The sequence below is a fragment of the Vulpes vulpes genome, chromosome 3, assembly GCF_048418805.1.
Source record: "Vulpes vulpes isolate BD-2025 chromosome 3, VulVul3, whole genome shotgun sequence".
In the NCBI taxonomy this organism is placed as follows: domain Eukaryota; kingdom Metazoa; phylum Chordata; class Mammalia; order Carnivora; family Canidae; genus Vulpes; species Vulpes vulpes.
In genome coordinates, this window is record NC_132782.1 from 130,746,687 (window position 1) to 130,774,649 (window position 27,963).

At 34.1% G+C, this 27,963-nt stretch overlaps 1 protein-coding gene across 19 annotated transcripts in view; it reads right to left on the reverse strand.

Moving 5' to 3' along the window:
• The window catches only part of CCDC18 (coiled-coil domain containing 18), a 101,550-nt gene that overhangs the window by 49,071 nt on the left and 24,516 nt on the right, over positions 1 to 27,963 (reverse strand). For 13 of the 19 annotated variants that reach the window (XM_025996515.2, XM_025996516.2, XM_072754599.1 and 10 more), the window contains 11 exons: positions 26,932 to 27,053; positions 25,429 to 25,720; positions 22,492 to 22,610; positions 21,526 to 21,686; positions 16,929 to 17,149; positions 15,667 to 15,777; positions 14,544 to 14,675; positions 10,021 to 10,155; positions 9,774 to 9,851; positions 4,373 to 4,489; positions 1,934 to 2,101 (listed from right to left, as the gene is read on the reverse strand). In XM_025996515.2, coding sequence (XP_025852300.1) covers positions 1,934 to 2,101; positions 4,373 to 4,489; positions 9,774 to 9,851; positions 10,021 to 10,155; positions 14,544 to 14,675; positions 15,667 to 15,777; positions 16,929 to 17,149; positions 21,526 to 21,686; positions 22,492 to 22,610; positions 25,429 to 25,720; positions 26,932 to 27,053 — 1,656 coding nt within the window. The remainder of the gene's footprint in view (positions 1 to 1,933; positions 2,102 to 4,372; positions 4,490 to 9,773; positions 9,852 to 10,020; positions 10,156 to 14,543; positions 14,676 to 15,666; positions 15,778 to 16,928; positions 17,150 to 21,525; positions 21,687 to 22,491; positions 22,611 to 25,428; positions 25,721 to 26,931; positions 27,054 to 27,963) is intronic. The other 6 variants (XM_072754606.1, XM_072754595.1, XM_072754604.1 and 3 more) reach the window with 1 other exon arrangement.

A 27,963-nucleotide genomic window follows, 5' to 3' on the forward strand; every position in this document is an offset into this window, starting at 1 on the left:
GTGGACATTTCTCAGCCCTCATTTTACTTGATCCTGATTTCAGCAGCCCATGGCACCAATTATCATTCCTTATTTCATGAAATACTTACTTTGGCTTCTATATACCATATCTCATAGAGATCTGTCCAAGTTAATCTTCTCACCTCTTATTCTGTATTTTCTCCCTAGTTAACTCAGACACTCCATGTTTTCAATGAACATCTACATGACTGTGCTCTTCAAGTTAATTCTGGCTAATGGCTTTAATATCCTCTCTGCTCTTCTAAAACCTCTCACTAAAGAACTGAATACAGATTATAAATTATTAATATCCACACTTCTAATCAAGTTCTAAGAATAAAATTAAAATAGAACCCAGGTAAACACTAAAGAGAACCATCTGCGTTTTAAAATAGCACACTCATAAAGCAGAAAGAATCTAAAAATGAGTAATAATCTGAAAGGATCTAACATGGAATCTATGCATACTGGGAAATAAATGAAAGGCAGAAAGAGAATTCTGTATACACTGGAATATTTACTCCAAATACTAGAGAAATTTTGAGATAGAAACTTCTTGGGCAGCCCAGGTGGCTCGGCGGTTTAGCGCTGCCTTCAGCCCAGGACCTGATACTGGAGACCCGGGATCAAGTCCCACATTAGGCTCCCGCATGGAGCCTGCTTCTCCTTCTGCCTGTGTCTCTGCCTCTTTCTCTCTCTTGTGTCTCTTGTGAATAAATAAAATTTAAAAAATAAACAAAAACTTCTTTAGACCCTCGAAGAAATTAAAGAACATACAAAAATCTCTTAAAGATCACAAAGAAAAAAAATTATCAAATGAGTATACAAATGAATAGGTAGATTTATGGGGGGAAAAAAGAGACGAAAACCATAATATCATTACTGAAATGAAAACAACTTCAGAAGGAACAAGAATTTTAATCAATTCTGAAAACCAGAGTCAACAACAAGGGACTTAGGAAGTGGGAATCAAGTGCAGAAGAGATGAAGAAATGCTTTTGGATGAAGCTGAACAGTAGGCATAGCAAACAATAGGTCTAGACTTTAACAAAGGGATGGAATGCCACAGAACAGCTGTCTCTTAAAAAAAGAAAACAGGGAACACCTGCTTCATATTTCTGAATGTATTGAGAGATTCTTTAGTTCCACTGGAGAGGCTGAAGATGAATTTAGAATATATAAATAAAAAGCCATCCAAATTACAAAAAGGTAAGGTGTTGTGAGATTATAGGGGATGTTTTTTAATTTTATACATTTTTATAAAGTTTGAAAAAGAAAAAACAAAACAAAAAATATGAAATAGCTGTCCAAAGAATTCAGATGAACTGGTAATGAATGAAAGAGAAAAGATTCAACTCTAGTATAAAATTCCTAAGATTCTTTCATTGTAGTTATAATTTAGTTTTAGAAATAGTTTCCTCGGCAGCCCTGGTGGCTCAGCGGTTTAGCACCTGCCTTCGGCCTAGGGTCTGATCCTGGAGACCTGGGATCGAGTCCCATGTCCGGCTCCCTGCATGGAGCCTGGTTCTCCTTCTGCCTGTGTCTCTGCCTCTCTCTCTCTTTCTGTGTCTCTCATGAATAAATAAATTAAATATTAAAAAAAAGAAATAGTTTCCTTTGGAATTTTTCTTGTAGTACACTGCTTTAGCATTTCTTTGGGGTTATCACACATCCTGATCCAAAAACATGATTGAATGAAGAAGTCTAAATTATAACTAAGTTCCATAGATGATAAAAATGTGCCCATAGCATTAGAGATGTAGGTTAGAATACACAAAAATAGAATTTCACCTATTTTTCAATGTTAAAATAGAATATTTCTTAGACTAGGAAATCTTTTCAGGTAAACAGCAATTAATAACAAAATATTTATTACTGATTTTTAAAATTTCTATTTCATACAAGTGAAACTATTTTGACCAATAATATATACCTGTTTTTCAAGTTTAGTTTGAATGTCTTCTAGCTCTCCATTTCTAATTGTTTCTTGTTGTAACATTTGCTGCTGTTGCTGAAGAGTATGCTGTAGAATAACATTCTGCTCAGCAGTCTCTTGAAGACTGTGATTTTTTATCTTTAGTTCTTTCTGTAAGCAGTATACCTAACAAATATATAAATTTCTCATTAAAATGACATTTCAAATAAAAAGCCGTAAAATGTCAAAGCAGTCTTCCTTCTTACCTTCACATGTCATGTGGGATAATTGTATTTATGGCTATAGTTTGTTACATGGAAGGGCAGGTTCATTTTTCTGATGGGAGGATACGTTAGAAGGGTCTGTTTATACGACTGACTCTTGGATGGTGTCTGGGAATGTGGCTTCTGAAACATTCCCTAAGTGATGAGATTGTTTTGGCTTATGGCACTGAATCACACTTTCCTTCTGGGAGTTTCTAATTTTGATACTTGTCCTAGGTGACTAGCCCCCAGTAAAAATCCTGAACTTTGAGTCATAAACAAACTTCTTTGGGTAGAAACACTGCACACACGTTGCCACATTTCACTGCTAGAGAAAGAAGCATGTTTTATGTGACTCCTCTCAGAGAAGGGAGAGAACCCAGGAAGCCATGGATTTCTCCACGCTACATATAATGAAACTTTCTCCTTACTGAAAATAAACTATAGGCATATAAGCACTGCATAAATGTTAGGTGCTATTTATTATATTATTGTTGTAACTATTGCTGCTGTTTATAAAATGGTATCTCAGTAAATCATGCAAATATTCACGATCCAAAAAACACACAAAGGAGGGGCACCTGGCTAGCTCAATGGTTGAATGTCTGCCTTTGGTTCAGGTCATGACCCCAGGGATCAAGTCCCACATTGGGCTCCCTGCAGGGAACCTGCTTCTCCCTCTGCCTATGTCTCCGCCTCTCTCTCTGTATCGCTTATGAATAAATAAAACCTTAAAAACAAAAACAAAACACATAAAGGAATGACAATATCAACTAAGAAACTGTATTCATTCACTCCACATATTTAAGGCTTGAATATGCTGGTCCTCAAAATTGCTTTAAAAGATACCTTTAAAATTATCTGGAAGTATCTACTAAGAAGGAAAAAAATTCCCTTTGTCCTAATAATCCAAATCCAATAAATCTGCCAAAAGAAATTATGTTAAAATTAAATTAATAATGCAGCATAATTTAATATTTATTTTTTAATATTCTTTACCTGCTCCCAAAAGAGGAAAAGTTTAATAAATGATGATATATCAATCTGATTTAAAATGATGCAACCACTTAAAATCATAATTTAAAAGACAGGAGCAAATACAATATTTACAAAATGAAATTAAGGGGGAAAACCCCCCAGAATTACATTTCACTAACATAATTATGAAAAACAGGCAGGCACATAGACTACTGAAAACTTAAGTATTAGAAAGTGGATTGTAGGTAAATCTTTAAAAAATTTCTTATTTTTGCTTACATAACAATTTTTAACATGAAGGAAAATAAAAGCTTTTCTTTTAAACCAAAAAAAATCTTTCCCATAAGTATTCCAGAAGAAAGAATTTTTAAACTGCTAGAAAATAGTAGAAGAGAACTCTGACTTGGTCCTTTCTTCTAATTATCCAGTATCTCAATAATTCATCTCAATAGAGAAAGTTGAATTTCTAAATCTAATTCTCAATCCTTTAGACAACCAGAAGGAGCAAAAACAAAATGAAAAAACTTGAGGCATTTTATACTTCTAAATCTAAAACAATATTCTAAGTGTTAATCATTTTATATTAGAATTACTCTCTAAATAATTTCATCTTCTGATTCCCTAGAAATAGATAAAAGAATCAGAATTTAAGGTGTCATATTTTGTGTTGCACTGAATTAATGTTTGTTATAAACAAAGAATATGGGGCACCTAGGTGGCTCAGTGGTTGAGCGTCTGCCTTTGGCTCAGGGCATGATCCCACAGTCCTGGGATTGAGTCCCACATCGGGCTCTGTGCATGGAGCCTGCTGCTCCCTCTGCCTGTGTCTGCCTCTCTCTGTTTCTTTCATGAATAAATAAATAAAACCTTAAAAAAAAAACAAAGAATATAAAATTAGAATTTATATTTTAATGTACAGATTTTATATATTTATCTGACAGACAGATTACAAGTGGGAGGGAGGGGCAGAGGGAGAAGCAGACTCTCCTCTGAGCAGGGAGCCACTATGGGGTTCCATCCCAGGACCCGGCCGGGGATCATGACCTGAGCCAAAGGCAGACATTAACTGACTGAGTCACCCACATGCCCCTTAATGGAAAGGTTTTTTGTTTTTTTATTAGCTACATTAAGATGTACTTTTAAAGAATATTTAAAAAAAAAAATCTCAAAAAGAAATCATGTGAAAAATATGCTATTTACAAAAGTGCTAATTTACCTCTTCAGATTTCTTCTTTAGCTGCTTTTCAAACTTTTCCTTATTTCCTTCTAATTGATTCAAATGCAAGGCAAGTTCTTCCTTACAAATTTCCAGTGCTGAATCTAGTTGTCTGACCTAAGCAGGAAAAAAGTAAAAAAAGAAAAATCAATTCATAGTAATGAGTGCTTATTATATATTCAATATTTTACAGGTTTATGTTACCTAAATGCTTCAAACAGTGAATACTCAGCCCAACTTAGGGTACAAAATGGTATTATAGAAAAGATTTATTTAGAAAACAAATTTTTCATTGCAAATTAGGAGATCAGAGATTGAAGTCCTGAAGAATAAACAGAACATGAACAAGTGAAGAAGGGCATTCTGGGGAGAGGGAGTAAGTCCAGAGACAAGACAATGTGAAAAGGAATGGTGTGAAGTTGGCAATTTAGGGTATGAAGAATATCAGTTTATAGGAGATGGGTATTTGGGAGATTAGATTGGAAAGACATACTAGGGCCAACTGTCAAGAACCTGTAGACCAAATGCCCTAAAACATTTACCTAAAATGGTAAGCAATATATAAGCCTATTCCTTAAGTTCCCTTGATCAAGGAAAAAAGCACTGGTGTACTATGCTAATAATTCTATGGAGTAAATATTCTAAGTATGATGAAGTCACTAAGAAAATGAAAATGTTTCTGTAAGCTGGAAAAAAAACTTAGGAGGCTGCATTTGTTTTGAATCAATGAAAACATTTTCAGAAAGGCAGCACTGTAACTTGGTTCATAGCTGCAAATGCTTTACACTGTAACCTTAATATTAAAGAGCAAATGAGCAAAGAGCAACCCAAATTCAGTAGCTTTTTTTTCCACAAAAATTAGTTCAAGGGCCAAAATTTGCACATGTGATCCATATCCCACCTGTCAATAAGATGCCTGTCTTGCTCCTTTCTTACTATAATTTTGAGCTTTTCGGGAGTGTTTTTTCCCCCCTTAAAGCAAGCATTCTTTTACATCTTGAAGGTGTAAAAGAAATCTCAAGATGAGAAAAAGAGAAAAATGCTCCCTCTTGCAGATACTATTTATTCTATATCATAAAATTATTCTTGCAACTCATTTCTAAATAGACAATCTTGAAAGACAATTTTTGAAGACAGTCCCTCTAGCCTGTGAGTATAACCATTAACAGCTAAAGAGTTGGTAATTTTGAATTACTATCCTTGCTAATAAATTATTGCCCTAGTATAATAATTTTTAAATTAATGTTTGTTTTATGAAAGGTATAAATACTTAAGAGTTTTCTTTCTTTTTTCTGAGATTTTTGTTGTTTTGAGTTTCCTTTGTGAAGCGTGAGAATGAGCACTGGCACTTGTATCATCCCCGCACACAGAGAAGAAATAAAATCTGGGGACTGTCAGAATACCACACCTGATAATTAATAATATAAAGACTAATTCAGGCAATATTTATCACTAGTTATTAAAATTACTGGTTATAGGTTGTTGAGGAGTGGGGCATTCACATGGCCTGAAAGAATCACTGCACATTTTATTAATTATAAAGGAAAAAAATGTGCCCTTCACATGGTGAGATCTGGAAGCAATCAGCTTAAATAAAGTGCCAATACTGGCAATGCCAGTAATGGGGTGGTTTGACATGTGCTTCCTGATGGGAAGCAGAAGAACACAGTATAACTCATGGGATGTTCTAGTTGACCCAGACTTTTCAGAAGATTCAAGAAGAATAGGAGAATAGAGAGTGAGCTTAGGGAAACCTAAAGTGCCAAAATCAACATGTAAGTATAACTGAATCCTAGGCTGGAAAAAGAACAAGAAAAATCTAAAGTAGTGTTTTTAAAGGTTTTAATGAGCATACAAGTCAGCTGGGCACCCTACTGAAATATAGATTGTGAATCAGTTAGAAGGACAAGGAATAGGATGATATAAGACAGGAGACATGGGCTCAAAATATAAGGAGACACTCACTCTCAGGGTCATGCCAAGTGCCAACATTACACTTATATGACCCTGAGAGTAAGTATCTCCCTAAATTTTGCATCAGAAGTAATTCACTTCCTTTGCCTTAGTCCCAATTCTGGTAGCCCTGGGTTACAACCGAAATTCCACAAGTCAAACAAGTTCCTAAGTGATGTTGATGTTGCTAGTCCACAGATAATGCTTTGAGTAACAAGGCTACAGAACGACTTTAAATAATTGGAAAAATTTCAGTATGGACTGTGTGTTGAATGATGTCACTGAATTAATTTTTACTTTCTCAGGTATGTAGAGTGGTATAGTCACATAGGAGAAAGTTTCTGTCCCCAGGAGATGCAAGTTTAAATATTGAAGGTATAGGGGCAGCCCCGGTGGTTCAGTGGTGCTGCGCCGCCTTCAGCCCAGGGCCTGATCCTGGAGTCCTGGGATCGAGTCCCACGTCAGGCTCCCTGCATGGAGCCTGCTTCTGCCTCTGCCTGTGTCTCTGCCTCTCTCTCTCTCTCTCTCTCTCTCTCTCTTTCTCTCTCTCTCTCTGTCTCAAATAAATAAATAATTAATCTTTAAAAACAAAAAATAAAAGTCCCTTTAAAAAAATATTGAAGGTGTAAAGGGTTATGACATCTGCAACCCTCTCTCAGGTGGTCTGGCAAAAAGGAAATGTGTTTATATGAGACTGGGTAGAAGCCTGCAAAGTGGGTATGTGCATACATGTGTATAGGGAGATATGAAATGAATGTAGCCACAGTTTAACAGCAAATCTAGTAAAGGGTACACAAATGTTCTCTATACTTTCTATTTTTTTGTAGGTTTGGAATTTTTCAAAATAAAATTTAAGTAAAATTAATAAACCAATTTAAAAAATAGTAAAAACCATTTACTACTCTGTTGAATTTATTATTTGAACAAGGGGTTTGAGAGTCTATATCTCATATGGATAAGCATCATTCACCTCATACCATTATAAATATACATGTATACATATGGACATGAATGAATAGAAATGAAAATAAAGACATTGCTTTGTTGAACCAAAGAATTTCCTCAGAAGTATAGTATGGGGGTAACCAGGTGTGGGCTCTAACCTACCTACCTTCAACAAAAGCAGCTAGGTTCTTTTTAAATTTTTTTCCACTTACAACTTTCTTTGGGAAAAGAAAAAAAATCCAGAGTGGAACATAAAAACAAAACAAAACAAAAGAAAATAAGTAAACAAAACTCTAAATCTAATAAGCTACTTTCTCAATATTCTATTTAACAACATGTAACATAACTGCTTTAATTTATTAGTTTCTTGTTCAGAATTTTCCCATCAATCTTCTACTTCTCATTAATCATACTTTCATAAGTGATACAACTTTAAATTGATTCTTAGAAATCTTTTTTTTTAATTTTTTTATTTATTTATGATAGTCACACAAAGAGAGAGAGGGAGGCAGAGACATAGGCAGAGGGAGAAGCAGGCTCCATGCACCGGGAGCCCGACGTGGGACTCGATCCCGGGTCTCCAGGATCGCGCCCTGGGCCAAAGGCAGGCGCTAAACCGCTGCGCCACCCAGGGATCCCAGAAATCTCTTGCAGATAGAAAATTAATAATTTTTGTGACTTCATTAGTTTTATTTGTACTTCCTTTGTTAATGGTTGGATTGACTGCATTTTTCAAGAATTTGTCGATTGTGGGATGCCTGGATGGCTCAGCGGTTGAGCATCTGCCTGTGGCTCGGGGCGTGATCTTGGAGTCCCGGGATGGAATCCTACTTCAGGCTTCCTGCATGGAGCCTGCTTCTCCCCCTGCCTATGTCTCTGCCTCTCTCATGAATAAATAAATAAAATCTTAAAAAAAAAAAAAAGAATTTGTCGATTGTAAGAATATACCAATTTTTTAAAGACTTTATTCATGAGAGACACGGGGGGGCGGGGGGGGTGCAGAGACACAGGCAGAGGGAGAAGCAGGCTCCATGCAGAGAGCCCAATATGGGACTCGATCCCAAGTCTCCAGGATCATGCCCTGGGCTGAAGGCAGCACTAAATCGCTGAGCCACCAGGCTGCCCTTTGGTTATTTTTAAAGAATTCATTACTTTTAAGGCAAAGAACAAACAGAGGTACGTAGAGGGACATAGCCAAAAGTCAACAAGGGAAAGTGGTAATCACATAATCAAGAAGAAACTAGATTTGAAACTTCCAATTTTGTTGCTATAAATATCCAGTATGTTAAGTTTAATATAGCTTGAGTCATAGGAATGTTGCTTCTATATTTCTTCCTCATTTTGGTATTTGCCCCAGTATTAGAGCTATTAAGGGAATAAAATCCAATAACATAATTTATTCTTACTGATATTAATATCTGGTTATTAATATATAAAAATAAACTACTAGATGGATTATATAATTTAATAAAAAACAGGAGTTAAATAGCAACATTGATTTTATTTAATGAAATTATTTTATGCCTACAACTTTTATGATTTTTTCATGTTAATGATCTTAGAGACTATTTTTACATGAGGAAATGAATTGACATGGCGTTAAATGTTAAGTTTTGGAGAGTACTATACAAAGTTATGGATAAAGATATAATTGTGTTTCCACAGCCATATTTGGTAACAAAATGGATTAAATACAGAGTACTAGGCAAAAATAACACTGAATTTTTAAAATATTCTTTATATTCAATCCATATATCACAGAATAAAGATAACAGCAACTTTGGACCTGTTTTTAACACTAAAAATACAAGGAAGAAATATCAAATATAAATACTTATTAAACTCTCAGTAACTGAGTATGTGCTGAGCATTACATGTATCTCATTTCATCTATTATTCCCACTGACCCTTCTCCAGAGTATTATAATCTGTATTTTAGAGATGAAAAGTTGAAATTCAGAGAGCTTAAATAACCTAGCCATTGTTAACTAATAAGCACTGTGAAGTCAGAACGGAAACCCAAGGCAACTTAGCTCCAAAACCCATTTTTTAAACCACTAAGACAGAGTAATTACAAAACTGTATTTTATCTGGAAATTTTTATTTCATCCCCTAATTAATCTTATAGCAGAACTGGTAAAAAGAAGCAAAACTCGACTGCTTATATATTCCTCTCCCTTCACTTCCTCTGTTAATTCTTTACTGATAAGTAGCTACGCTTAAAAACACATTTTTTGTTAAAAAAGAAACCTTTCTTAAGGCAAAAAACAAAAAAACAAAAAATAGGGTAAACAATCAACAAACCAGATTACCAAAAATCAAATAATTAAGATCATAATTCACATTGAAGAAAATATATTTACAGAAACTAAATTCACTCACTCAGGTAAAATCTTTACCTGTAAATTGTTATCTAAATAATTTTTACAATTTATAGAGAAAAGTATAAAAGCTACAGAATGTCCCTATTAAGAAAAAAGTTTTTAAAAATTAGCGTACTAGCCTTGATTGTTTCTTCAGATACTTGGTTCTGTAATGTTCTCAAAGCTTCATCTTTTTTCATGTTTTCCTTTTCCATCTCCTAAAAACACACAGATTGGTAGCAAAACTATGAGTATATGTATAAATATTCTAATTTTAGCATTACTAATGGGCTGCTAAACAATTGATTTAATTAGAATTGAAGGTAGGTTACAGAAACATAAATGATTAGTCAGCTTTAAACAGCAGTTTTACAAAAGTGATTTTACCCCTTTGTTTTCTGTCAAGAGTCGGTCTAGTGATTCAAGATGATGCTGTTTACATATTATATCTTGCTGCAAAATGGACATAGTCTTTTCTTGTTCTTTAAACTGTTGGTCTTTCTTCTCTAGTTGAGATTCAAGCTAAACATATAAACACAATTTATTAACTTTCATATAATTTTTTAAAAATCATGAAACATTTTAAATAGAAGATAAAAACACATGATCCAACTACAGTTGACTCTTGAGCAATGCAGAGTTTAGGAGGGGCTGACCCTTTTGCAGTTGAAAATCTGTGTACAACTTTTGACTACACAAAAATTTAACTCCTGAGAGCCTACTCTTGACCAAAGCCTTACCAATAACAGAAACACATACTGATTGTGTGTGTTAACACATATTTTGTATGTTACATGTATCATATTCTTATAATAAGCTAGATGAAAAGATGTTATTAATAAAATCATAAGGAAAATACATTTATAGTACTGCTGCAAAAAATCCACAAATAAGTGGATCCATGCAGTTCAAATTCAAGTTGTTCAAGAGGCAACTATATATGCTGTCTACAAGAGACTCACCTGAGATCCAAAGACACAAACATGTTGAAAGTGAAAGAAGAGAAAAAGATATTCCATGCAAATAGTAACCAAAAGAGAGCAGGGATACCTACACAAATATCAGATAAAACACTTTAAATCAAAAAAGGTGGTAAAGACAAGGAGGACATTATTTACTAAAAAATTCTAAATAATAGTGAGATATAATAATTATAAAATTTATTCATGTAATGACAATCAAAATATACAAGGCAAAAACTGACAGAATTAAAGGGAAAAATAGTTTTACAAAAATAGTTGGAAACATCAGTACCCCACTTATAATAATGGACAGAAGACCAGACAGAAAATAAGGAAGCAGATGACTTAATATAATAAACCAACTAGATCTAACAGACATATACAGAACACTCTACTCAACAGAATACACATTCTTCTCAAGTGTAAAGGGGACATTTTGCAGGATAGACCATGTTAGGCCACAAATGGAAGACTCAACACATTTAAAAGGACAGATACCATTCAAAGTACCTTCTCTAACTACAACCAGATGAAATTAGAAATGACAAATGAAAGGAAAATTTTAAATTTTTTAAAGATTTTATTTATTTTTTTGACCGAGAGTGAGCGTACAAGTAGGCAGAGCAGCAGGCAGAGGGAAAGGGAGCAGCAGGCTCCCCACTGATCAGAGAGCCTGGTGCAGGGCTCGATCTCAGGCCCTGAGATCATGACCTGAGCTGAAGGCAGATACTTAACTGACTGAAGCATCCAGGTGCCCCATGAAAGGAAAATTTAAAAATTCACAAGATTGTGGCATTAATTAAACAACAGATTTTTAAACAACCAATGAATCAAAGAAGAATTCAAAGGGAAATCAGAAGATAATTAGGAGACAAATGAAAACAAAAACACAACTTACAAAAACTTAAAAAGGACACAACCAAAGTGGTGCTAAAGGGTAAATTTACAGCTATAAATGCTTACATTAAAAAACAAAAAAGATCTCGTCAATAATTTAACTTCAAAATACAAGGAACTAGAAAAAGAACAAACCAAACCCAAAGCTAGTTGAGGGAACAAAATAATAAAGATCAACAAAATGGAGAACAGAAAATAAAGAATATCAATGAAACAAAAAATTGGCTCTTAGAAAAAAATAAGTAAAATTGACAAATATTTAGCTGAGTAGATTAAAAAACACAGAACTCAAATTACCAAAATCAGAAATGAAAGTGGGGATTATACAAAAGAGAGTACTATGAATAATTGTATGCCCGGAAATTGAATAGCCTAGATGAAATGGACAAATTCCTAGAAATATAAAACCTACAAAGACTGTATGATGAAGAAATAGATCATCTGAATGACCTATGGCTGGTAAGATTTTAAATCAGGAATCAAAAATCTCCCAACAAAGAAAAGCCCTGAACCTGACAGCTTTGCTAGTGAATTCTACCAAACATTTAAAGAATACCAATCGTTAGGGATGCCTGGGTGGCTCAGTCAGTTGAGTGTCTGACTTGTGATTTCTGTTCAGGTCATGATCTCATGAGTCATGGGATCAAGTCCGGCATTGGGCTCTGTGCTCAGGAAGGAGTCTGCTTGAGAGTCTCTACTTCTGCCACTCCCCCCATCCCTGTCCTCTCTCTCTCAAATAGTAAAATATAAAAAACAACAACAAAACTCTTTCTCAAGCTTTTCCAAAATAAGTTAAGAGAGATCACTTCTTAACTAATTCTGAGACCAGTTTTAACCTGATACCAAAACCAGACAAAGACACTAATGGAAAACTATAGATCAATATCCCTTATGAACATTAATGCCAAATGAATATAATATTGATAATTCAAACTTAGCAGCATGGTAAAAGGATTGTACACTATGATCAAGTAGGATTTATTCCTGGAATGCAAGGGTGGTTCAATATGTAAAAATCAATCAATGTAATATGCCATATCAACAGAATGAAAGAAAAAAAAAAACACATGATCATCTCAATTGAAGAAAACCTGACAAAATTCAACACCTTTTCATGATAAAAAACACTCAACAAACTAGGAATAAAAGAAAATTACCTTAACATAATAAAAGCCATATATGGAAAACCCACAGCTAACATCCTACTCAAAATGGTGGAAGACTGAAAGCTCCTCCTCTAAGATCAAGCACAAAACAAGGATGCTTCCTCTCACTTCTATTCAGTACTAGAAGTTCTAGCCAGAGCAATCAGTGTCCATCAACAGATAAATGGATAAGCAAAACGTGGAATATACAGACAACAGAATATCGCTCATTCTTATAAAGGAAGTAAATACTGCAATATTTCATAATATGGATGAACTTCGAGGACATTATGCTAACTGAATTAAGCCAGTCACAAAAAGACAAATACTATATGATTCCACTTACATGAGGTACTTAAGGTAGTCAAAATCATACAGACAGAAATAAGTAGAATGATGGTAGCTAGGGGATGGGGGGAGGAGATAATAGGAGGTATTGTTTAACAGGTACAGAGTTTCAGTTCTGATATATATTCCACAGGTCCCTAGGCTCTGTTCTTTTTGCCAAATCTTTTTTCTCTCTGTTGCTCACATTGAGTAATGTTATTGCTCTATATTTCAAGCTCATAGTTTTTTTCTCTTATTAGTTCCATTCTATATTAAATCCACCCAAATAATCTGTTTTTTACTTAGTCTTATGTTTTTGGTCTCACACGTTCTTCATTACCTTGTTTTTACTCTTTTAAACAAAAAACACTTCTACTCTCAATCCTCAAGCAATTAATATCTCTAGTGGAAAAGAGTCTACAAAATCACTCTTACTTTTTTTTTAAATCTTTTTTTTAAAATTTTTTTTATTTTTTATGATAGTCACAGAGAGAGAGAGAGAGAGAGGCAGAGACATAGGCAGAGGGAGAAGCAGGCTCCAAGCACCGGGAGCCCGATGTGGGATTCGATCCCAGGTCTCCAGGATCGCGCCCTGGGCCAAAGGCAGGCACCAAACCACTGCGCCACCCAGGGATCCCTCACTCTTACTTTAATAATGTCAAAAATAATTATTAAACTGAAAGGGCAAGAGTCAAAAAAAAAAAAGAAGAAGAAGAAGAAATGGCAAGAGTATTATTTAAGAAAGCATTGTAAAATGATCCAGAAGTAATGGGATGCTAATTATAGTACTGGCTACTTTTCTATGTCTTTGTTTCCTTCTTATCTATTAAAAAAAGAAAGCGAGCTAGTAATGTTTAAGGTTCTTTTCAGCATTCATATTCTAAATATACATTGTATCTACTTGGAGAAACACAGTATCTTTTCTGCTATATACTTAACTCTTTATTTTGTTTCAAGTTTTTATTTAAATTCTAGTTAGTTATAGTGTAATATTGGTTTCAGGAATAGAATTTAGTGACTCCTCACTTACATATAACATCCAATGCTTATCACAACAAGTGTTCTCCTTAATAGCCATCACCTATTTAGCCTAGCCCCCACCTACTACCCTCCATTAACCCTCAATTTGTTCTCTATAGTTAATAGTCTCTTATGATTTGCCTCCCTCTTCCTCCCCTTCCTTATGTTCATCTATTTTGTTTCTTACATTCCACATATTAGTGAAATCATATGGTATTTGTTTTTCTCTGACTTATTTCTCTTAGCATAATATACTTTACTAGCTATTTGCAACAGCCACTCTGGGAAATAGTATAGAGGTTCCTCAAAAAGTTAAAAATAGTACTACCCTATGACCCAGGAATTGCACTAATAATTTATTTACCTAAAGGATACAAAAATACTGATTTAAAAGGGCAAATACACCTCGATATTTATAGCAGTACTTAACAAAAGTCAAATTCTGTAAAGGGCCCAAATGTCCATCAACTGATGGATACACACACACACACACACACACACACACACACACACAATGGAGTATTATTCAGCCACAGAAAAGAAAAACATAATATCTTACTCTTTCAATCTGCTTTTCCATTTCTTTATGCTGTTCAAGATGAATTTTCTTGGCCTTTTCAAAAGCTAAACAAATTTTCTCATGTTCTGTATTGATATTAGTTTCTAGACTTCTTATCTTTTCATTCTTTTCCTAGAAATACAAAAACACTTTAATGTCTCTGCCTCTCCCTCTTTGTGTCTCTCATGAATAAATAAAATAAATAAAACAAAACAAAACAAAAAACAAATAAAATAAAATAAAATAAAATAAAATAAAATAAAATAAAATAAAAGGGACATCTGGGTGGCTCAGCACTTGAGCACCTGCCTTCAGCTCAGGGCATGATCCTGGAGTCTCAGGATCGAGTCCCACATCGGGCTCCCTGCATGGAGCCTGCTTCTCCCTCTGCTTGTGTCCCTCTCTGCCTCTCCCTCTCTGTGTCTCTCATGAATAAATAAACAAAATCTTAAAAAAAAAAAAAACACTTTAAAAGAATATAATTAAGAACTAGTTTTACATAAAAGAATATAAGTAAAGCATTAAATTTGTCATATTCTATTTTTTGAAGACTCACAGTAGTGTATAAAACTTCAAAAATATTTAAACATTTATTGAAAAGATAAAATGATTATTTTTAAAAACTGTATCAAAATGAAAAAAATTTAACTATTTTAATAAGTGGCTGGGGTGCCTGAGTGGCTCAGTGAGTTAAGTGTCTGCCTTAGGCTCAGGTTATGATCTCAGGATCCTGGGATTGAGCCCTGTATTGGGCTCCCTGCTCAGCAGAGAGTCCATTCTCCCTCTCCTTCTGCCCCTTACCTTGCCAGTATTCTTTCTCTCTCTGAAATAAATAAATAAAACCTTAAAAAAAAAGATTTACTATTTTAAAATACAAGCATATCAAAGAAATATACTATTTCCTTCAATTCTACTAGAATAAAAACAAGAAATTACAGGTAACAACTTGCCATATAAGCCTATAAACTTAAAAATGCTGAAACAAGAAAATGAATTCAAAAAAGTTTAGTAGAATTTATAGTTTTCTATTTGGTATAATGTATGACAATGATTATAAAACATGCTGTCACAAATCAAGTGCCTTAAAGTCACAGTGAATTTGTAGCCAAACAGTAATTTTTACCATAAGCTCCTGTTCTAGCTCTGCGTTTTTTGCAGCAATAGAGGAATAAGCAACAATTTTTTCTTCCAGCTGTTTTTCGAGAGTTAAAAGTTGAGAACATTTCTTTGTCATCTGAAAACACATTGTAATAAATAATCAGTTTTTAAAAATAAATGACAATTTAGAAGAAAAATAGTGAGTGAAGACTGGGTATATGACAGATTGTTCTAGCTATGTAATACATAAATAGTTTAATTCTGACCCCATGTCCAAATAGGACTTCATCCTAACTCATTTCTTAACAGTAGCTGTTAAAGACTGACATTAGTATAATAATATGTTAACAATAGCTATTTCTAGTATAATTATTAATAGATTTTGTTCTTTGTCCTTTCTGTATTTTCAACAAAACTGTGCTAATTTTGTATTTAAAAAGTTATTAATCTCAGTACTAGATTATTTTTAAGTAAGCTATTGCCTATAATTTAGATTTAGACTAAATCTCTTTTTCTAGTACTTACATAATGTAAGTAATCCCACAGATCTTTTCCTCAGTCTAGGCTACAGATTTTACAATGAGAAATCAGACATTTTAAAAGTATTCCCATAGATGGCATCAGCCTCAGTTTAAAGTGTGAGTATAACATATACACAAGTGGTCCTGGTCTATAATTACCTGAAAAGGTGTCCTTGTTCTGTTCTCAATAGAAATGAGAATCAGATATTCACAAAACACACATTATGCAATTTTCAAAATGTAATCCAAGCATATCAAATTTATATGGAGTTGTTCACAAATTCAGATTCCTGAACATGACTCCATACCTACTGAATCAGAATCACTAGAACAGTACCCAGAAATCCACATTATTTAATAGGCTTCTCAGCTGGTTCTGCTGTTAGCTAACATTCAAAATCCTCTATTATCACTCCTTTTTTTTCCCAATGACATAATCCAAATTCTTTACTTGTAAATGTTTTTTTTTTGTAAATGTGTTTTAGCCATATTAACTTATACTTAGAAGAAATAATAGACCACAATACATTACAAGTTCTATCATATATGAGACCTGTTAGCCACTAGAGAGTAATTTCTTACTTTTAACATAGATTACAACCCAAAGGTTTCCAAATATAATTTTAAGAGAATTTATAAATGATGTGGTACCATTAATTTTTTTTAATGTATAAATCTGGACTTAACACATACAACTTTTACAAAACTCTATAATATCTTTTTTGTCTCCAAAGTTAGTACATATGAACAGCTCATTCAAGCTTACTTCACTTTCCAGTTTGCTAGAGCTTGAAGCTTTCTCTAGCAGCTCCTCTTGTATCAGCTGAAACTGACTAGTTCTGTGAGCCATATTAACCTTCAAATCAGAATTCTCAGCTTCTATTTGTATCAACTTAGTACGTAGTTCTTCTATTCCAGAAGCAAGTCTTTGCCTTTCTTTTTCATATTGCTTGCTCACAGTATGTTGACGGTCTTTTATTCTTTCTGCTAACAAACATAAAAGGAAAATTAGTCTGTATAAAAACTTAAAGAATAAAAACCTATTCAATGTTGAAAGATTTAATCATAAATAATTTCTCATCTGAAGAATTCTAAAAGAAATGGAGAATGAGACATACATTAAGGAAAATATAATGAAGGAACATGGTAAAGAAGGTATTTCTATTACTAAGTACATCACAAAGTAGGAATAAATTCCTCAAAATCACTCACTTTTCTGGACTATTCCTTCATACCAGAAAAAGCCTTTCTCTACCTATAAAAGTTCCCATTTATTGGATAGAAAACGTAAAACAAAGCATTATTTGAAAGAAAGTTGTCCTGTTTCCTTAAACTGAAGTTAACCATAAAATTTCTTAGATAACCTGGCATCATTAAGAACATTTTGATGAAGTGTATATAGCTGCAAGTTCACAAGCCAAAGGCAAGGGAATCCTTTCTAAACAAAGGTAGTTGTTCAAATACATCCTTTTTTCACTACAAACATATAAATCTACTCCCACCTAAAAGTGATTGAGCTTTCAGGAGTGCTTTAAAGAGGCATAATGTATACATAGGTACAGAAATTAGTAGAGATGCACCATGCCTTCAAGGGTTGCATAAGTGCTATTTCCTATCAATTTTCCATATCCCTAATATTTCACTTACTAGACTATCATTAGCTCTATACTCTTTGATGTAAGATAATTTATGACATATTCATCAACACCTCTACTAACTAGCATTCATTTTGCTAATAATCTCATTACTCATCCCTATTCTAATTACTTAGATATCTAATTCTCTCTGCTGTCATTTTTCCTGCCACCAGCCAATCATATTTGAAGACAGACAATGATAAGTTGAAGATACATATGTTAACCTCTAGGGCAACCATTAAGAAAATAAAGAGGTATAGTTAACTAATCAACAGTAGAGACAAAAAAAAAATGGAATATTAAAATATAATTGATCCAATAGAATGCAGGAAAGATGAATAAAGGCCATTAGAATAAACAGCAAATGGGATGCCTGGGTGGCTCAGCAGTTGAATGCCTGTCTTCGGCCTAGGGTGTAATCCTGGAGTCCCAGGATCGAGTCCCACATCGGGCTCCCTACATGGAGCCTGCTTCTCCCTCTGCCTATGTCTCTGCCTTTCTTTCTCTCTCTCTCTCTCTCTCTCTCTCAAATAAATAAAATCTTTAAGAAAAAATAAATAGCAAACAAATATCAAGATGATAGTTTCGCTCTCCCTCTGCCCCTCTCCCTCCATGCTCTCTCTCTCTCAAAAAATAAATCTTTTAAAAAAATAATAAATAGGGATGCCTGGGTGGCTCAGCGGTTGAGCATCTGCCTTTTGCTCAGGGTATGATCCCAGGGTCTGGGATCGAGTCCCACACTGTGCTCCCTGCAGGGAGCCTGCTTCTCCCTCTGCCTGTGTCTCAGTCTCTCTGTCTCTCATGAATAAATAAATAAATCTTTAAAAAATAATAATAAATAAAAATGTACTTTACTGAAGTAATACTTATAGTAAGACACACCCATTTAAAATATAAAATTTGATATTTTGTCAAATGTTTCCCTTGTAATCATCACCACAACCAAGACATCTAATATTTCCATCAAAAGACATACAAATGGGGGGGATCCCTGAATGGCTCAGTGGCTTGGAGCCTGCCTTCAGCCCAGGGAGTGACCCTGGAGACCCGGGATCGAGTCCCACGTCGGTCTCCCTGCATGGAGCCTGCTTCTCCCTCTGCCTGTGTCTCTGCCTCTCTCTCTCTCTCTCTGTGACTATCATAAATAAATAAAAATTATTTTTAAAAAAAGACATACAAATGGCAATAGACACATGAGAAAATGTTCAGCATCATTAATTATCAGGGAAATGCAAATCAAAACCGCAGTCAGATATCACTTCACACCTGTCATAATAGCTAAAATCAAAAACACAATGAACAACAAACAAATGTTGTTGAGGATGTAGAGGAAAAAGCAATACTCACACACTGTTTGTGGGAATGCAAACTGGTGCAGGCCCTTAAAAAACAGGATAGAAGTTCCAAAAAAAATTAAAAGCAGAATTACCATATGATCCAGTAATTCCATTACTGAGTATATATCCAAAGAAAATAAAAACACTAATTCAAAAAGATATACTCATCCCTATAGTTACTGCACAATTATTTATAACAGCCAAGATATAGAAGCAACCCAAATGTCCATCAATAAATGAATGGACAAAGATGATGGGGTGTGTGTTTGTGTGTATAATATGTGGAAAATGGAATATTACTCAGCCATAAAAAAGAATGAGATCTTTCCATTTACAACATGAATGGCCCACGAGAATACCATGATAAGTGAAATAAGTCAGAGAAAGACAAATACTGCATGATTTCACTCATCTGTGGAATTTAGGAAACAAATGAACAAAGAAAACAAAGACAAAAAACCTATTCTTAAATATGAAGAACAAATTGATGGTTGCCAAAGGGTGGGGGAAAGAGTTAAATAGGTAAAAGGGATTAAGAGTACACTTCTCATGATGAACACTGAGTAATGTATAGAAACGTTGAATTACTATATTGTACACCTGAAGCCAACGTAACACATTAATTATACTTCAATTAAAAAAAAAAAACACAACAATGTTTCCTTCAGGATTCCTTATACTCCTCAGTTTTCTTTGGGTTTAATTCTGTCTTTAATTATTCTTATGGTGAAATGTTAGATTATAAACACTTTTTTCTTTTCTAAAATGTAAGTATTTAAAGGTATAAACTCATCTTTAGGCAATATTGTAGTTGCATCCCACCAATTTTTATATGTTATATTTTCATTTTATTCATTTCAAAATATCATGATATCTCCTGTGTTTATTTCCAAGTATTTAGAATTTTCCAGGTATCTTTTTGTTACCAATAGTGGACATCAATTCATGAAGGAACCTGAGTTCAGTTTTTAAAAATGTTTTAAGACTTAGTTTATTGGCCAGCATATGGACTATCTTGATGAATATTTTAAATGCACTTGAGAAAATTGTGTATTCTGGTGATTATTGGGTTGAGTGACTGTCAATCGTATTAAACTTGTTTATAGTACTTAAGTCTTCTTTCCCCCTAATGATTTTCTGTGTACTTGTTCTTTTTTTTTTTAAGATTTTATTCATTTTTTTTTATGAGAGACACAGAGAGAGAGAGAAAAAGAAAGAAAGAAAGAAAGAAAGAAAGAAAGAAAGAAAGAAAGAAAGAGAAAGAGAGAGGCAGAGACACAGGCAGAGGGAGAAGCAGACTCCATGCAAGGAGCCTGATGTGGGTCTCGATCCCAGGACTCCAGGATCACGCCCGGGCTGAAGGCAGGCGCCAAACTGCTGAGCCACCCAGGGATCCCCCTGTGTACTTGTTCTAAGAGCAACTGAGAAAGTAGTTTTGAAATCTTCAATATATATGTGGGTTTGTTAATTTATCCTTCTAGTTCTGTCAGTCTCAACTCTGCTTTGTTTGAAATTAGTATAGTTATTCCAGCTGATTTTTTTACATATAATTGACATATATATAATGTTGTATTAGATTCAGGTATACCACATGATGATATACGTATATATTTTGAAATGATTACCACAATAAGTCTACTTAACATCCATCATCACATATAGTTACAAAGTTTGGGGACACAGGAGAGCTTTTAAAATTTACTCTCTCAACAATTTTTTTTTTCTCTCAACAATTTTCAAATATACAATATGGTATTATTAAGTATAGTCACCATTCTATACATTATATGTCCAGGTTTTGTTTATCTTATAACTTAAAGTTTGTACCTTTTGACGACATTTTCCCATTTTCCCCACCCCTAATGCTTCCCTCCGGCAAACACCAATTTGTTCTGAGTTTGTTTTGTTATTTTGCTTTGACATTTTATACATAAGTGAGATCATCCAGTATTTGTCTCTTTGCCTAACTTCTCATTTAACCTAATGTCCTCAAGGTTCATCCATGTTGTCACAAGTGGTAGGGTATCTTTTTTATAGCTGAATAATATTTCATTGTATATATACCACATTTTCTCTACCCATTCATCTGTTGATGGATGTTTAGGTTGTATCCATATCTTGGCTATTGTAAACAATGCTGCAATGAACACAGAGCGCAGATATCTTTTCAAGACAGTGATTTCAGATGTCAGGTAAATACTCATCTCAGTTAAGTACATTTTTTTAAAATAATGCAAAGTTCAACAATTTTGAAATTTTTGTTGTCTTACCAACCCACAACTAGTACTACCAGATTATCAATAATTGAAACTAAACTTCTGGTAATCCATTTCTCTAAAACACTATCATAAAAGACTTAGAATTAAGGAATTCAATTTAATACACTCACCTAGTTGATTACCTCCTAGTTTTACTGGTTCTGTCTCTAAACTATTTAATTTGCCACTTTCTTGTTTGTTGTTATAACCAATAAGACTCTGAGATAATTGATTTGCAGCCAAGTTTGCCTGAAGCTTTTGAATTTCTGCCTCCTTAATTGCCAGCTTAATCCTGGAACAAAATAAAATACACCAAAATTAGAAATATCCTATATAAATATCTCATACCATTTTTACCTTTCAAGTTAGCAAAAATTTTAGAACTCTGATATTTATTAACTACTGGGCAAGATGTGGAAATTCTTATATACCATTGAGTGGAATGTAAACTAGTTCACCTACTTTAAAAACTTGATAGTACATAGTAAAACTAAAAATGTACACGTACCATTACCCAGCAATTTCACTTTTAGGAATATATACTGGAGAAACTCTGGCATATTATAAAAGGAAACATGTAAAGGTATATATTTTGCAGCACTATTTCTAATAGAAGAAAACCAGAAACAAGGTAACTATCAATAAATAGTGATACCGTTATAGGATAGACTAACCATACTAATCCACCCATTGATCAGTCACTCTTAACTACCTACCTCAAATGTATGAACTTAAAAAATACTGCTGAGTGAAAAAGCAAAATTACAAACAATATAAGCACATAGTGTATTTTGCATATGTGGATATAAACATATACAAAATGGACTGAAGAATATATACCCAATTCAGGACGGTGTATACTTAGAAGGAGAATTCTCGAGATAGTGGGAAGGGAAACCTCATAATGTCTTTAGTTCTTACTTAAACACATTTGAAAAAACTATCACAGAATGTTAAGAATCAATTCTTAGTTGTGGAAACACAGATATTTGTTATATTTGTAGAACTTTTTGTATATTTTTCATCTCAAAGATTTTAATTACCAATTAAAAAAAAACCATTGTATTTGCTACAACTTAAGCATCTGAAAACCATACCTCAATTCTGAAATCACCATTTTATTTGCCTCACAGCAGCCAATGTCTTCCTTGTTTGACAAACTACTCATCTGGTGTTTAGAAAGAGATGATTTATAACCAAACATTTCTCTTTTTAACTGAAAATTTAAAAACAAACATATATAAACTTACAATATCTATGATGCAATTGTTTTATTATTCAGAACACCAATTGAAAACTTTTGTGATAGGAGAAATGTATAAATACATTATAAAATGTTAACAGGAAAACCACAAGAGTTCAAATAAACCTGCATTATATAAATCATTTGGAGACATCATATAACATAGCATTAAGTGAAAACAACAAAGGCACATGTAGTATTTTCTAAAATAGATTAGCTATATATGTTTTTCTAGAGCATTCATATGTGGCAATATTTAAAATATGGATAAGAAGGATATACATGAGTTTTGGAATAATGCCTACCTCGGAGAAGAGGTGGGAAGGATTGGGATCTAACACAGTACATAAAGAGGCTTTATTTATCTGTAAAATTTTATTCTAAAAAATCTGAAGTGAATATCCTAATATGTTACTCAGATTTAGCAAATGGTATGCTGCATTGGTCTCTGCTTTTCTGTATGTTTGAACAATAGAGAATTTTTAAAATTAGTTGTGAAAAGGGGCAAGATAAGCACTTAATGACTACAACCAAACAGGCTTTCTAGAAATGAAAAAAATTCACATTTCCAAACCATGTTATTATTAGCACTGCATAAAACATCAAATCAGGGCAGCCTGGGTGGCTCAGCAGTTTAGTGCCTGCTTTCGGCCCGGGGCATGATCCTGGAGACCCGGGATCGAGTCCCACGACAGGCTCCCTGCATGGAGCCTGCTTCTCCCTCTGCCTCTGTCTCTGCGTCTCTCTCTCTCTCTCTCTCTCTCTCTCTCTCTCTGTGTCTTTCTTGAATGGATGAATAAAGCTTTAAAAAAAAAAATCGAAACAAGCATATATTACCACACCAATTTCAGAATCACATACAAAGTAATTCCTGATGTTGAGTCAAATGAGAATATCAATTTTAAATGAATGTTATCTGCATCTAATTACTATCAAATTTCAAAAGCAGTACATTAAAAACCTAAACAAATAATTAGAATCCTTGAACAGTAGATATAGCAGAGGGCTGGGAACCAAGAATCATACATTCTAGTTTTAATTCTATTAGCTAATTTAAAAGCTACTTACTTCCTTGGTGCTATGTTTCTTCATAAATAAAATGACGGCATTGAATCAGATGAGTTCTCAGGTCCCCGTAGCTTGTTAATTCCATTACAGTTTAAAATTCATAAGAGTCTAGCACCCATCCAAATGTATTTGAAACCAGCCGACACATTTATATATGTTTATATATAGTCTCCTGATCTCACTTTTATTTTATACCTATCAATAATGGATTTCTTTTAATAAATGCTTCAATAATGATTTCTGACCCAGTTATATTTACCTTCTTCCTAATCTCATTTATACATATGGTTATATATAACTGAAAGAAAAATGGTGGTCAGCACTATCATAAAGACATTTTAATGTTCTGTGCATTCTAATAAGTACATGAAAAGCTGCTCAACATTATTAGTCATTAGAAAAATGCAAATTAAAACCACAATGTGATACTACTTCATACCCATTAAGGTTGCTATAATCTAAGAGATAGATAATAAAAAATGTTGGTTAGATTGAGGAAAAACAGGAACCCTCACACATTCCTGGTGAGAACATAAAATGATACAGCAGGGATGCTTGGGTGGTTCAGCAGTTGAGTGTCTGCCTTTGGCTCAGGTAGTAATCCTGGGGTCCTGGGATGGAGCCCCACATTGGGCTCCCTGCATAGAGCCTGTTTCTCCCTCTGCCTATGTCTCTGCCTCTCTCTGTGTCTCTCATGAATAAATAAATAAAATCTTTTTTAAAAATGGTACAGCCACTTTGGAAAACAATTTAGCATAACTTTATCATATGATCCAGAAGTTCCACTACTAGGTATCTAACTCAAGAGAAATGAAAGTACATCCACACAAAAAGTTGTACACAAATGTTCATAGCAGTATTGTTCTTAATAGTCCAAAAGTGGAAGCAATCCAAATGTCCATCTATTGGTGAATAGATAAATAAAATGTGGTATATCCATACAATGGAATAATATTCAACAGTAAAAGGAAATGAGTACTGATATATATCACAAATGATCTTCCAAAATATTTAGGATGCAAAAGACTTTATACTGTATAGTTTTATTTATATAAAATGCTCAGAAAAGACAAATCTCTAGAGGCAGAAAAGTAGATTGATGGTTCCCTAGGGGTGGGTGTGCATACAGGGACTAATTATAAATAGGTACAAGGGGGATCCCTGGGTGGCGCAGTCGTTTGGCGCCTGCCTTTGGCCCAGGGCGCGATCCTGGAGACCCGGGATCGAATCCCACATCAGGCTCCCGGTGCATGGAGCCTGCTTCTCCCTCCGCCTGTGTCTCTGCCTCTCTCTCTCTCTCTGTGACTATCATAAATAAATAAAAAATTTAAAAAAAAATTTATAAATAGGTACAAGGGATCTTTTGGGGATGATAAAAATGTTTGAAAGCTAGATTGTGGGATTATTCCAAAACCTGTAAGTTTACTAAATATAACTGAAGAGTACAATTAAAATGAGTGAATTCTGTATTATGTCAATGTTACTCAAAGCTATTTTTAAAAAATCCTGAGTCGTTCTTACACAAGGCACCACAAGTCTAAGAAAGAGTGGAAGAGTAGAAAGGTTAAATGCAGAAAAAGAAAAGAGAGTACAAAAGAAATTCATGATTGAAAGTAGAGATATGTAAAAATAAATCAATCAGTAAAAGCTAATAAAGCAACCATAAGATGATGACTTCTTGATAAAGCATTTCAGTAAAATTTTCTTCTTCACCCATACTTACTGGCAACTGGGACATAACTTTTTCCAAACTTCTCAGTTCCACCCTTGAACTTTCTATTTCTTGCTGACACAAATCCAGTCGCTCATTCTGTGCTGCAACACGGAGTTTTAATTCTCGGTTTTCATTCATTAGAGAAAATTTTTCTCTAAGTACTTCTTTTTTGTCTTCTAACTCATTCTCTAACTTCAGAATACTTTGTCTAGATTCAGTTAGTTGTGCCATAACTTCTGAATTTTTCACTGCCATGATCCTTAATTTTTCCTTACCACTGTTATTTTCTTCTTTTAACTGCCTACAAAGAAAAAAAAGCACAATAATGAAAATAAAATATACATTCATTTTCAGTAGTCACATTTAGTTAATATCACTTTTAAAATATTTTAAAGCATTATTCTGGAATAATAATACCTGCTCACATGTACTGAGTGCCTACTTTCACCAGGTGCTCACAACTTTATGTGGGTAGCAGCACTATTATCACTCTCTGTTTATAGATAAGAAAATCAAGGTATAGAAAGGTTATAGAAACTTTGCCAGTGTCTCACAGTAAGTAGGAGGGCAAGATAACTCCATTATCTTCAAAGTACTTCTGCTCCCTTTTCAAAAGTATAAGACAGGAGATATAACTCAAAATCCTAATTCAACATATCACAACATCAAGAAAGTTTTAGATTACATAAGGAAAAGTCATGAACTATTAGCCATAACTCCAAAAAACAGTAATTAACCATTAACAGATTACTAGGCAGTATTATTTTCAAATACACACACACACACACACACACATACACACACACACACACGCCTATAAAAAAAAATGTCAAGGGAAGCCCGGGTGGCTCAGCAGTTTAGCGCCACCTTCAGCCCAGGGCGTGATCCCGGGGACCCAGGATAGAGTCCCACGTCAAGCTTCCTGCATAGAGCCTGCTTCTTCCTCTGCCTGTGTCTCTGCTTCTCTCTCTCTCTCTCTCTCTCTCTCTCTGTGTGTGTGTGTGTGTGTCTCATGAATAAATAAATAAAATCTTTTTTAAAAAAAACATGTCAAACATTAGAACAATCCAATCTTTAGAACTGTTGGTGAATGGATAAATAAAATGTGGTACATCCATACAGCAGAATAATATTTAACAAAAATGAGGTTCTGATATACATCGCAGTACATTCAGTTTCCTTTATCAGACTGTTAATATCTCTGAAATGAGAAGGCTGGACTAGGTGATTCTTCATGATTTGAAGAACACATACTTTACTTACCAGTTAATGTTGTCACACTATAGGGATATGATATGTGTGTGTATTTAGAAGTATATTAATATTAACATGTTTTATTCATTAAAAATCTTAATGTTGTACCTAGAAAAGAATTTCAGTCATGAAATCTATCTTTCTATGAAATTTAAGGCCATAATTACAATAAATATACAAAATAATCTGTTTTAAAATGTTTCAGTTCTTTTTTCCATTTCCAGACAAAAATCCTTTTTCCACAACAGGATACTGTACCTTAATTTCTCTTTCAGAATTTCAAGGTCACTTTTATATAGACCACACTTTTCCTGTAGCCTTTTATTTTCTTTTTCACAGCTAATTAGATTTTTCTCTAATATTTCTTCTTCAACTTGAACCTAAAACAATAATTTGTTTTAAGTGGACATACTACTGTGGTCATAAATTTTAGGTGTTTCAAACTAAAAAGTAGTGATTTCAGAAATAAGCAGGAAAGTAGAGTAAGTACTTCACAAGTTTAAGTCCCTAGCCTTGTAGTGAAAGAAGCTAAGTAAACTTCCTGGGCAGTAACAAAGGACAGGGAGGGGAACTCGACCACCTGTTCAGAGATGGTTAAGAGCCTGTAGCAGAAGGGCAATGGTACTATCATCTGAAAGCGAATGTTCTGGCCTCACAGGAGTAAGGCAAGCAACTCATGTAGGGATGCTGCATCATGTTACTAAAGGCTAACTATACTGCAATATTTTTGAAGTAATTTTTGAAATTTTAGCCACTGAATACCCCCACTGAAATAACAGTCCAAGTCTAAGGTAAAAGTCAAGCACGCAGGTTGGAGTGGTGGGAGTGAAGGGCTCTGAAGATCTGCCCCACTTCCTCTGTTACATCTATGTAACTATAGGGCTCTGCTGAGCATGGTTTGAAACTGATAATCTTAAGTGAAAAAAAATCATCTTACCTTTTCTTTTCTTTCCTGTATAAAATCCTCACTCTCCTGAGGACATCTCCCACACACACACTGAGCATTCTACCTCCCGCTACAGATTACCTTATTAAAAATCCCTTTTGTGGTATTTCATTCCCACAGGGACCTTCTCCAAGGCTTTCAAAACAGTGGTTTAATTTACACTTAAGACCAGTACCAAATGGGATCCCGATTTAAAAATTTTTTTTATTGAAATATAGTTAACATACAATGTTAGTTTCAGGTGTATAACACAGTAACCCAACAACTCTATGCATTATGCTACACTCACCACAAGTGTAGCTACCATCTGACACCATATAACACTATTACAATACCATTGGCTA